This window comes from Drosophila persimilis, unplaced genomic scaffold (assembly GCF_003286085.1).
Source record: "Drosophila persimilis strain 14011-0111.01,24,50 unplaced genomic scaffold, DperRS2 tig00002211-arrow-arrow-pilon, whole genome shotgun sequence".
NCBI classification, from domain to species: Eukaryota; Metazoa; Arthropoda; class Insecta; order Diptera; family Drosophilidae; genus Drosophila; species Drosophila persimilis.
The window spans coordinates 38018-49756 of NW_020825644.1; the positions used below are offsets into that span (position 1 = coordinate 38018).

Sequence of the window (11739 nt, forward strand, 5' to 3'; positions counted from 1 at the left end):
AATTTATTGTATAAATAACATCAATCATAAGCTCACATTTGTATATACTAATTGAGTTCAGTAAAGCCGTGGCCCTTGCCGCGGCTCACAAAGTTCCCGCTCGCTTAAACTCTACTACTGTGTACAGTCCCCAAAGTATGACATACTTCTGGGCTGGCATGGCCCACTCACAAAATATCAAACATACTTTTTGGGCTAGCCAAAACCCTCAGCTCCGTTATTTGTGGGCCGATCCTGGCGTTCCACGAAAAGATGTCCCTGATTTGATGGAGTCTAGGAATCAAGGATATTTCCTTCAGTCGGGGCCAATCGGGCATGCCATTCTCTTCTTTTTCACACTCACGGAGACACATGCAACACAATAGCAACATGTTTAAAAAATCTAAATTAGAAAACAAATTGAGACGAAAAGAAACTTCTGCGAGCTCAAACATAGATATTTATTTACACATCTATTTAAAAGTATTTAAGTGTATTAATTAATTTTACAACCAAGAAGCAAGAGAACAACCAATAAACACTTGAACAGAGCCACTTAAAATATGATAATGAAGGAGTCGAATATTGACGTATGAAGTATGTAAGTGTTAAGTGTAGCTGTCTGTAATTATTAATTCGATCCCCATATATCCTACATCTCGTCCACCTTGGTGGCCATGTCAATAAGCAGCTCCAGATGGGCATGCAAGATCTTCACTTGCTGGAGTGCCTTCTCGTCCAGTTGCATCATAATGTGCTTACTGGGCACGGTCATTTTGTAGGGCCTCACGGTGATCACGCCACTCTCGCAGTAAATGTACACATCAGCACAGTCATCCCAGTTTTTCTTGAAAGCCAGCGGGCTGCCGGCGTCGGAGAGCACCAACTCATCGGCGCGCGGCCAACGTTCGAACACTACGGCTGGCACATCAAAGGGGTTATCCTGGTCCAACGATTGTTCGAGGGAGTGCGGCGACAGGGAGCCCTGGGAGCCCTGGGGACTGCCGCAACGTTCGCGATCAGGGGAGCTGCTGCGAGCTCGGCTGTGTGGGGGCTCGGTACCTGAAAAGGATATGGTGTGTATTGCGTTAATGTATTACCAATCATTTGCATTCACTCACCCTCCCCCATGGTATTAGTGTCCACTTGATTAGCGCACTTCTCAAGCTCATCGGTCTCCTCCAGAGCAGCTTCGGACATGGTTTGAGCCTCCGTTTGGTCAGCTGTCTTGGTCATCAGCTTACGACGTGAAGCTCGGCGGCGAGGCATCTTTCCTTCTATACTGCCGATTGAATTATGAAATTTGTAAACGTATGTTACTTGTTACAATAATTTACGGGCTACTACGATGAACTTTAGTTTGAACTTGATTTTTGTTCAATATATTCTTCAAAAATATATTCAGCCAGGCTCCGTTTTTCACATTCACAAAAGTTTTCCGATTTACTTTTGAAATCACATAAATTGGGGCTCTCTTTTTCCCATTCCGCAAGATTTCTTCGTTTTCAAAACGAAAACATTTTCGTTGACGAAATGAAAAGTAAACGGCTTTTTATACAACAAAACGAACCTTAATTGCAAAAGGAAAAAAATAGATGACTTATTGATTCATTAATAATGCTTTCTTTATAAATAATTTTATTTTAACCCAACCTAAAATTTGGCTCGGAAAAAATTGGCCACAGCAACAACAAATTTCGTTTTGGTGTAAGCAGCTGACGCATTCCGATTTGGTTATCGGAACGTTGGCAATTAATAAATTTTTGCGTATAACAGCACAAATGTGCATGTAACAGCTCAGACTGTGCTTGTAACATGTGCTTAACAGAACATCTGGGTGAGCACAGCTGTTTCCCGCCCAATTTAATTCGGACTTCAAAATGTAACATATCGATAAAAAAAATATGTGAAAAATGGAACACCTTAAAACGAAAACGAAACGTTTTGGCTGAAAACGTAATCCGCAAAAGTAAATGAAAAACGGAGCCTGCCTGATTGTTCAAAAATATACTTGTATTATTATTGCCGATTGAATTTTAAATTTTTTTTTAACCTTTCCGTCTCTACTGCCGATTGAATTATGAAATTTGGAAACCTATGTTACTTGTTACAAAAATGTACGGGCTACTACGATGAACGTTAGTTTGAACTTTATTTTTGTTCAATATATTCTTCAAAAATATTTTTGTATTATTACTGCCGATTGAATTATAAATTTTTTTTTAACCTTTCCGTCTCTACTGCCGATTGAATTATGAAATTTGGAAACCAATGTTACTAGTTACACTAATTTACGGACTACTACGATGAACGTTAGTTGAACTTAAAAAAAATTGAAAAATATTCTTGTATTATTGCCGATTGAATTTTAAATTTTTTTTAACCTTTCCGTCTCTACTGCCGATTGAATTATGAAATTTGGAAACCTATGTTACTTGTTACAATAACTTACGGGCTACTACGATGAACGTTAGTTTGAACTTTATTTTTGTTCAATATATTCTTTAAAAATATTTTTGTATTATTACTGCCGATTGAATTATAAATTTTTTTTTAACCTTTCCGTCTCTACTGCCGATTGAATTATGAAATTTGGAAACCAATGTTACTAGTTACACTAATTTACGGACTACTACGATGAACGTTAGTTGAACTTAAAAAAATTGAAAAATATTCTTGTATTATTGCCGATTGAATTTTAAATTTTTTTTTAACCTTTCCGTCTCTACTGCCGATTGAATTATGAAATTTGGAAACCAATGTTACTAGTTACACTAACTTACGGGCTACTACGATGAACGTTAGTTTGAACTTGATTTTTTTTTCAATATATTCTTCAAAAATATTTTTGTATTATTACTGCCGATTGAATTATTTATTTTGTTTAACCTTTCCGTCTCTACTGCCGATTGAATTATGAATTTTGGAAACCTATGTTACTTGTTACAATAATTTACGGGCTACTACGATGAACGTTAGTTTGAACTTGATTTTTGTTCAATATGTGATACAGAATTTGATTGATAGGAAACGGGGTAGCCCCGGTAATAGCACTCATTAGTGCGTAATTTTCGAACTGAACCTAATGGAAAACTACTTAAATAGGTGATATGTGATTATAATGACTTAATGAATCTGCCAAATCTGGTTAGAAAAAATATTATTTTATGGTCATTATCTATGATTCTGCGTTTTTAGTTTTCTCAAATCTGCAATATTGTGGATGCAACAGATTTTCGTCCTTTGTGGGGGCGGATGGGGGTGGGGCGAAATTCTGAGATATACGTTTTATAGTGACATCTTAAAGGAGTGTGTGCACCAAATTTGGTTACTCTAGCCTTAATAGTCTCTGAGATTTGTGGTTGCCTCAGATTTTCGTCCTTTGCGGGGGCGGAAGGGGGTGTGGCGAAATTTGGACAGGAAACGGTCAAGGTCCGATATCACAGGAGTGTGGATACCAAATTTGGTTGCTCTGGCTTTTATAGGTTCTGAGATCCTTGAACTCATATTTTGCAATTGGCAAAACCGACCATGAAACCTGTGTGTTAGAGTGAGACAGAGCGAGAAAGAGTGAAATTGTTTTCGTGATTCTGGCTGTAATAATTATACGATCTGGTTCAGATTTTGCACTCTAGAAGATATAGTCATCTTCTACGATTCTAGTTTTCTCGTATCGTCGAAATTGTGGATGCCACAGATTACAAATTTATGGTGCTTAACCTTGGCTAAGTTCTTTGTGAGGACATCTGCTATCATCTCATCGGTTGGCAGATATGCAATGTTGACTTCACCTCTCTTGAGAACCTCTCGAATATGATGTATCTTGACGTCGATGTGCTTTGTACGTGCATGAAACATGGGGTTTCTAGCAAGCTGCTGTGCTCCAATGTTGTCGCCGTACATCTGAATAGCTGACTCCTTGGATATCAGCTTTAAGTCAATCAGTAGGCTGCGAAAGTATATCGCCTCTTTTGCTGCAGATGATAAGGCTATGTACTCTGCCTCCGTGGAACTGAGGGCAACCGTCGATTGCTTTCTTGACTCCCAAGAAACCGCTCCTCCTGCCAACATGCATACATAGCCAGTGAATGACTTTCGGTTCGTCATATCACTTGCCCAATCTGCATCAACAAAACACTCAATTGCCTTTCCTTGCTTTGTGTAGCATATCTCCCAGTCGATAGTTTTTCCCAAATATCGAAGGATGTGCTTGGCTGCCGCTTCATGCTCGGAATGAGGATCCTTGTTACGTTGTGCTAATTTGTTCACCGAATGCGCAATGTCTGGACGAGTCATAACAGCAAGATAAGATAACTCTCCAATTAGCTTTTGGAACGATGTGATGTCGACCCTGCGGCAATCCTCTTTGTTGCATGCCACCTGGTAACCAGCTTCAAGAGGCGTGGACGTCTGTCGACAATCTTTCAAATTGTACTGTTCGAGCAACTCTCTAATATATTTCCGTTGGCTGATTGAAATCGCACCCGTACTGCCTTCACGTTTCACCTCAATACCTAAAAAGTATTGCATAGGCCCGATGTCAACCACATCAAATTCTGCTGCGATCTTTATCTTGATATCAGATATATCATCTAGGTCCTTACACGCCAAAATAATGTCATCTACGTAGACAGCTATTAGACACATATTTTTACCTGGCTTACGATACAGACAGGGTTCGTTGACAGTCGGTATAAAACCAATGCGTCTCAGCGTTGCATCCAACGTAGAGTTCCACACTCTTCCTGATTGTTTTAGGCCATATATACTTTTGTGAAGCCTCAAAACGTGATTTGGGTGAACTTCGCTGATGAAGCCCTCAGGTTGTCTCATAAAAACCTCATCTTCCAATTCGCCGTTGAGATACGCCGTGACAACATCCATTTGATGTAGGTGGAGACCATGTTCGACTGCAAGTGCAATTATCAACCTGATAGTTGCGTGGCGTACAACTGGTGCAAATGTTTCCTTGTAGTCGATCCCGTAGCGTTGGCTACAACCTTTCGCCACCAGACGTGATTTGAGCCTGTTCACGCTTCCATCCGGATTGGACTTAACTGCGTAAACCCATCTGCATCCAATGGACTTTTTCCCGCTAGGCAATTTAGTAAGCGACCACGTGCCGTTCTTCACGAGAGATTCGTACTCGTCCTTCATTGATGCTTTCCATATCTCGCCTTCAGTAGACCGTTCAGCTTGTGCGTAGTTTTGTGTAACTTGTACGTCTGCTGCCAGTATCGCATTGAGCATATGATACTGCTTCCTTGGTCGTCCTGGTTTGCCCGTCCGTACTATGGTTGGGCGTCCTGGTCCTCTTATTGGTTCTGGAATTACAAGAATGTCATTACTAGACCTAATCTCCTCCTGATTTTCTGGCTCATTTTCTGGATCTTTAAATTGCTCGCTATCCATTTCGGGTTCAGCGTTCTGGTTTTGTTGAACCTCAATTGATGATATGTCATTGGAACATGATGCATCTAGTTTGCCCCCTTCAGGTTCTACAAAAATGACATCCCTACTCTCTACGAGTTTCCTGGTTTCTTTACTGACCAAACGGTATGCTTTGGCCGTATCCGAGTAGCCCACCATTATATACTCTAAGCCTTTCTGTGCGAACTTTGATTTCTTTGTTTTATCTAGAGCTATCGCTACTGAGCCAAAAACTCTTAAATGCGATACCACTGGCTTTCGACCTGTCCATATTTCAAAAGGTGTCACCCCGCTCAAGCAGCTGCTTGCCACTCTATTTCGCAAATACGTGGCAGTTCGAATCGCTTCTGCCCAATAGCATTCACTCAACCCAGCAGCATACTTCTTGCCATTTCTACCAATGTTCTGTTGGCCCTTTCTGAAACTCCGTTTTGTTGAGGTGTATATGGCACTGTTAAGTTTCGCTTTATTCCATTTTGGTTTAGGTAATTGTCAAAAACGCTTGATATGTATTCTCGGCCATTGTCGCTTCGTAAAACCTTGACTTTTCTCCCAGTTTGGCACTCAACTTGACTTTTAAATTCTTTAAAAGCCTCGAAAACCTGATCTTTGGTTTTTAGGAAACTTACTGATACATATCTTGAACAATCATCAATAAATGTGGCGAAATATCGATTGCCTCCCATTGACTGCTTTTGCATTGGACCGCATACATCAGTATGTATTAAGTCTAGAACGCCCTTTGACCTGTTTGTGCTAGATTGAAATGGTTGCACGCAAATTTTACTTTTTGCGCATGTTGCACACACTTGTTTTGGCTTGTATATGCCCTTGAGACCTATTACCATCTCCTTGTTAACCATTTCCTTTAATGCGTCAAAATGTACATGTCCGAACCTATTGTGCCATTTGAATGCATCTGCCTCAACATTTACAATGTTCATACACTTTTCCTGATTGTCCTGAACCATAAACAATCCATTTTCCAGATGTGCCTTTATAACTATTTTTCCGTTTTCAAAAATCATCGCTTGATTTTTCTCAAACACAACTTTTTTTCCATGTTTTAATAGTTTTGTGACCGATATAAAATTGTACTGCAAATCTGGTACCAAGATAACATTTTCCATCGTAACGGATCTATCACCGAACTTTACTTGAACAGTTCCATGCCCTTCAGCAATAAGTGATTTACCGCCGGCTAAAAATACTTTTTGATTATCTTCCGTGAACGACACAAAGCGTTCCTTGTCACAACATAGATGCGCCGTTGCGCCACTGTCTATGCACCATGCATTTAACATCTGGTCATTCGGCTTAGCTAAACTTAGGATTGGTACATATTTTTCTGGTTCCACTTTGTCATATTCGGTTACGCAAAGCATTGTACCCAATCTTTCCCCGCTTTTACTGTTTGCGCCCTTGTTGTTTGCTTCTTCCTGCTTGCTTTTAGCACGGCATTCCGATTTAAAATGGCCTTCCTTTCCGCACTTAAAACACTTTTTGCCCTTCTTAAAGTTTTTCTTAAAATTGTTGTTGTCATAACTGACGTGTAGTTCCGCGCTACTTGTAATTTCCTTGCTAATGCTATCTTCCTGCCTATTCGCTTCTTCAGAAATTTTTATTTTTAGCATGCTCAAGCTCGGCAAATCATCTCGCGTCTCAATCGCAACAACAAAACTTTCATACGATTTAGGCAAACCATTTAGCAACACAACTGATAAGATCTTTTCATCAACCTTTATGTTGACCTCTGCTAAAGCCTCGTGTACCACCTGGAATTTCCGCAAATATTCCTGTGCACTTATACCATCCGACATTTTTAACGTCAACAATTGTTTAATTAAAAACACTACCCTTGCTGGTCCGCTTGGCCTGTGAATTTTATTTAGCTTTTGCCATGCCTGTGACGACGATACACAATTTTTAATATTGTTTAGTTGGGTCGATTTAACACAAAGTAAAATTTACGCCAACGCCTTTTGATCCTTTAGTTCAAAAGCTGCACGTTGCTCACTTGTTGCACTTTCACTAAGCTCAATTTTACCACTGACGATTGGCCACAAATCATTTTGTATGAGAACACTTCTCATCAAAACTTCCCATGTGCTATAATTGTTTTCGTCCAGTTTCTCAATATTGAAATTCATATTTCCACTCATTTTTTATACTTATTGTCCCACAGTGCAAAATTTGTAACTGTCGATCGTCTCATGCACAAAGAAACTACGACGACAATACTGTTGTCCGTGTCTTTCTTTTGTTTTTTTCGTTTTCTTTTAAGTATCCCCCCGAGTTGCTATTTACACACACACACTCGCGATTTTCTATGCCTTGGTATACACACTTTTGGGTATACACACTCGCCGTTTTGTGCGGCTTGGCATACGCACTTTTTGGTATACACACTTGAGTCTCCGTTCGCTTTTGTGTTTCTTGATCTGTTGGGACTGCTTTATTTTGGACTTTAAACCACGGCAACGGTCCGATTCGCTGCAAAATTCGAATCAAAAAACACAATGCGAATCTCCGTTGAATTTGTTCAACTTGTTCTTTTGCCTTTCTATGTACACACATAACCCCAATGAGTCTATGCCGTTTTTTAGCACTGCTTTTCACTAAGCACCAAACAATGTTTATTGTTTCTCACTGTTTCTGTTTTATACTGTTTCTGGGTGAATTGGTGTCTGGGCCCATAACCTGTTAAAGTTATTTTATTTGTAAGACAGCAGAATATCAGTATACAGAATTATATGTGCTTCCGAGTAACATACGCAAGAGAGAGACACCGAAAAGGGAACATCGATATACAGAACATCGATATGAGAACATCGATATGCAGCAGGGCACATGCGCAGTGTTGTTACAGATCAATATCTAATTATCGTGGCGGTCACTTTGAACAGTTCTGTCCTTCAATATTCTGTCCTCAAAACAATTCCTCTACTCTGCCTCAGTTTAATTCCCAACGATGATATGGAGGACTCCACCTCCTCGAAGAGCGATGGCGATGGCTCGGACCAGGAGGATGGCATTGGGGGCATGGGCATGGCGGAACGTGAACGTGAGCCCAAGCTGCGCCAAGTGGAGGACGACGAGCTGGGGGATGGTCTCAAAGTCACACTCTCATCGGACGGTTCTCTCGACACAAACGACTCGTTCAACTCACATCGGCATCACCCATTGAACCATCAGGATGCCATTGGCGGCATCATGGGAATGGCCCCCAATGCTCTCTAGTCGGCCCCCGTGACCATTGGCGCCAGCACGGATCTGTTGACTCCGAATGCGGCAGCCACACGGCGACGTCGCAAGTTGCCCGAGATACCAAAAAACCAGAAATGTAAGTAGAGGGAATCCTTGCCCCATTCGTAGCTGAAATCTTACCCACTCATGGCCTTGTTGCAGCTTCCATTCTGCATCTTTTAGGTGGCACTAACTACGGATCGCTGGCCGATGAGTTTCGAACTGGAGGCGGCGGAATCATTGGAGGTCCCTTGGCTGCACCGCGCACCGGACAACAACGCTCATTCCTCTCGCTGAAGTGCGGCTATCTAATGGATGAAGACTCCAGCCCCGATTCGGAGCGGCTGCAGAGCCTGGGGGATGTGGACAGTGGCCACAGCACAGCGCACTCCCCGAATGACTTCAAGAGCATGTCGCCACAGATCACATCGCCCGTCTCCCAGTCACCGTTTCCTCCGCCATTTGGTGGCGTGCCCTTCGGGCAGTTGGAGATGCTGGAGGCCACACACCGCGGACTGCACAAGTTTGTGCCACGACATCATGACGAGATCGAGCTGGAGATCGGCGATGCCATCTACGTGCAGAAGGAGGCCGAGGACTTGTGGTGCGAGGGCGTGAACTTGCGCACAGGAAGGCAGGGCATCTTCCCGTCGGCCTATGCCGTCGACTTGGACTACAACGAGTTCGATCCGACGGTGCAGCTGGTGAAGAAGGAGCGCTATCTGCTTGGATACCTCGGATCCGTGGAGACGCTGGCGCACAAGGGCACCGGCGTGGTCTGTCAAGCGGTACTCAAAATCGTGGGCGAATACGGTGCCCCCCCACCGGACAGACCTGTATTCTGGAGGTCTCCGATCAGGGACTACGCATGGTGGATCGTTCGGGCCCCAATGTAAGTACTGAATGTCGCTCTAACTGTTAATGAGTCATCCTTCAGGAAGCCTTTGTGTTTGTTCTCCCCTTAGAACAAAAAGGAAAAGAAGCCCTGCATCGACTATTTCTACTCGCTAAAGAACGTCTCGTTCTGTGCATTTCACCCTCGCGATCATCGCTTCATTGGCTTCATTACGAAGCATCCCACAGTGCAGCGCTTTGCGTGCCACGTCTTCAAGGGCTCAGAGTCCACCAGGCCAGTGGCCGAGGCAGTTGGGTAATGTTTTCATTCAAATCAAATGCTCACAAAGATAAACCTTAACATATATTCTTGTATCCTTCCTCAGACGGGCCTTTCAGCGTTTCTATCAGAAATTCATTGAAACTGCTTATCCCATCGAGGACATCTACATCGAGTAGGATCGGGCACGATGAACATACGATGTATTTTTTGTGCGGTTATTAAATAATACAAATAAAATTCTACAACAAATGTTTGCCCCTTCATCAAAATAAGAAACTTATAACCAATTTGTATAATCCCGCAAGCTCCATTCAAAATTTGAATACATATATGATTTATCTGTTCCTACAAATGGTGCAACATCCGAGACATGTAAATAGTTAATTTTAGGTTTGTAAATCCCACTCTTGAAACCGCTTCAAGGCAATCAGTAATAGCTTCCCTTTCTAAGAACACACTTTATAAACGAGGACCCAGGATATCACACAACACCACAAATAACTTGAACTCCTGTAAACACTTTGGACAGCCCCAATTTCAGCACAAAACACAGTGAGGCCAAAGTAGTGTCCCAAATTAACAAATAATTACTTCGATTTCTCTCTCTGTTACGAGGCTCAATAATCCCAAGACCCCATCCTCAAACTCCCTAAGTATTACGAGCATCATTCAAAGCCCAGTTTTAGGATGTGTTAATCCAAGCAGTTGTGTGCATACACTCGAATATATATGTATACAAAGAAATATATAAAGAAAATCTATATTAAAACCAAGCAAATTGTCCTTTACTTTCCTTTCCAGCTGATCAAGCCGATCAAAAAGGACCTGGCACGCCCCTTACTGGAGAATATCTAGCAGATTGCCGAATCTGTATTAGATCGGAAGGAAAAAAGAAATTGCCGCGGCTGAGCTCCCCTTCCACGCGCCCTCTAATTCTCTCTATCGCTCTATCTCACTCATCCTCGTGCAATGTGCATACTCTGGCAAAAGGGAACTAGATAAAACGGCTGTTGTTTGTGAGAGAATAGAAAAGAAGAGAAAGATTTAAGCAAAATTTCAAGAAAATGAAAACCGATCAAATCGAATATATATAAAAACGGTTCGAGCGATTACTATGAAAATTGTTCGTGGGAAAAAATCAATTGGCCCCTTTTGCGAACAGTGACAACCACATATAAAATTTATTGTATAAATAACATCAATCATAAGCTCACATTTGTATATAGTAATTGAGTTCAGTAAAGCCGTGGCCCTTGCCGCGGCTCACAAAGTTCCCGCTCGCTTAAACTCTACTACTGTGTACAGTCCCCAAAGTATGACATACTTCTGGGCTGGCATGGCCCACTCACAAAATATCAAACATACTTTTTGGGCTAGCCAAAACCCTCAGCTCCGTTATTTGTGGGCCGATCCTGGCGTTCCACGAAAAGATGTCCCTGATTTGATGGAGTCTAGGAATCAAGGATATTTCCTTCAGTCGGGGCCAATCGGGCATGCCATTCTCTTCTTTTTCACACTCACGGAGACACATGCAACACAATAGCAACATGTTTAAAAAATCTAAATTAGAAAACAAATTGAGACGAAAAGAAACTTCTGCGAGCTCAAACATAGATATTTATTTACACATCTATTTAAAAGTATTTAATTGTATTAATTAATTTTACAACCAAGAAGCAAGAGAACAACAACCAAGAAACACTTGAACAGAGCCACTTAAAATATGATAATGAAGGAGTCGAATATTGACGTATGAAGTATGTAAGTGTTAAGTGTAGCTGTCTGTAATTATTAATTCGATCCCCATATATCCTACATCTCGTCCACCTTTGTGGCCATTTCAATAAGCAGCTCCAGATGGGCATGCAAGATCTTCACTTGCTGGAGTGCCTTCTCGTCCAGTTGCATCATAATGTGCTTACTGGGCACGGTCATTTTGTAGGGCCTCACGGTGATCACGCCACTCT

The 11739-nt window shown here is 41.7% G+C and overlaps 1 protein-coding gene and 1 pseudogene across 1 annotated transcript; one reads left to right on the top strand and one right to left on the bottom strand.

Moving 5' to 3' along the window:
• Positions 1-536: 536 nt before the first annotated feature.
• LOC113567183 (borealin-like) lies at positions 537-2792 on the bottom strand. The gene is made up of 3 exons (XM_026994355.1): positions 2763-2792; positions 1101-1261; positions 537-1041 (listed from the first exon to the last, which is right to left on the bottom strand). Exons 2-3 carry the CDS (start codon positions 1246-1248, stop codon positions 632-634), a joined length of 558 nt encoding a protein of 185 aa, XP_026850156.1. The 5' UTR covers positions 1249-1261; positions 2763-2792; the 3' UTR covers positions 537-631.
• Positions 2793-2947: 155 nt separating this feature from the next.
• LOC113567184 lies at positions 2948-9949 on the top strand (annotated as a pseudogene).
• The last annotated feature ends 1790 nt before the right edge of the window (positions 9950-11739 follow it).

Excerpts from the sequence above, each read along its gene's own strand:
- LOC113567183 (XM_026994355.1), bottom strand. The coding sequence starts at position 1,248 with ATGCCTCGCCGCCGAGCTTCACGTCGTAAGCTGATGACCAAGACAGCT. Across the intron at positions 1,042-1,100 it reads CACTAATACCATGGGGGAGG|GTACCGAGCCCCCACACAGC; the intron begins GTGAGTGAATGC and ends TATCCTTTTCAG.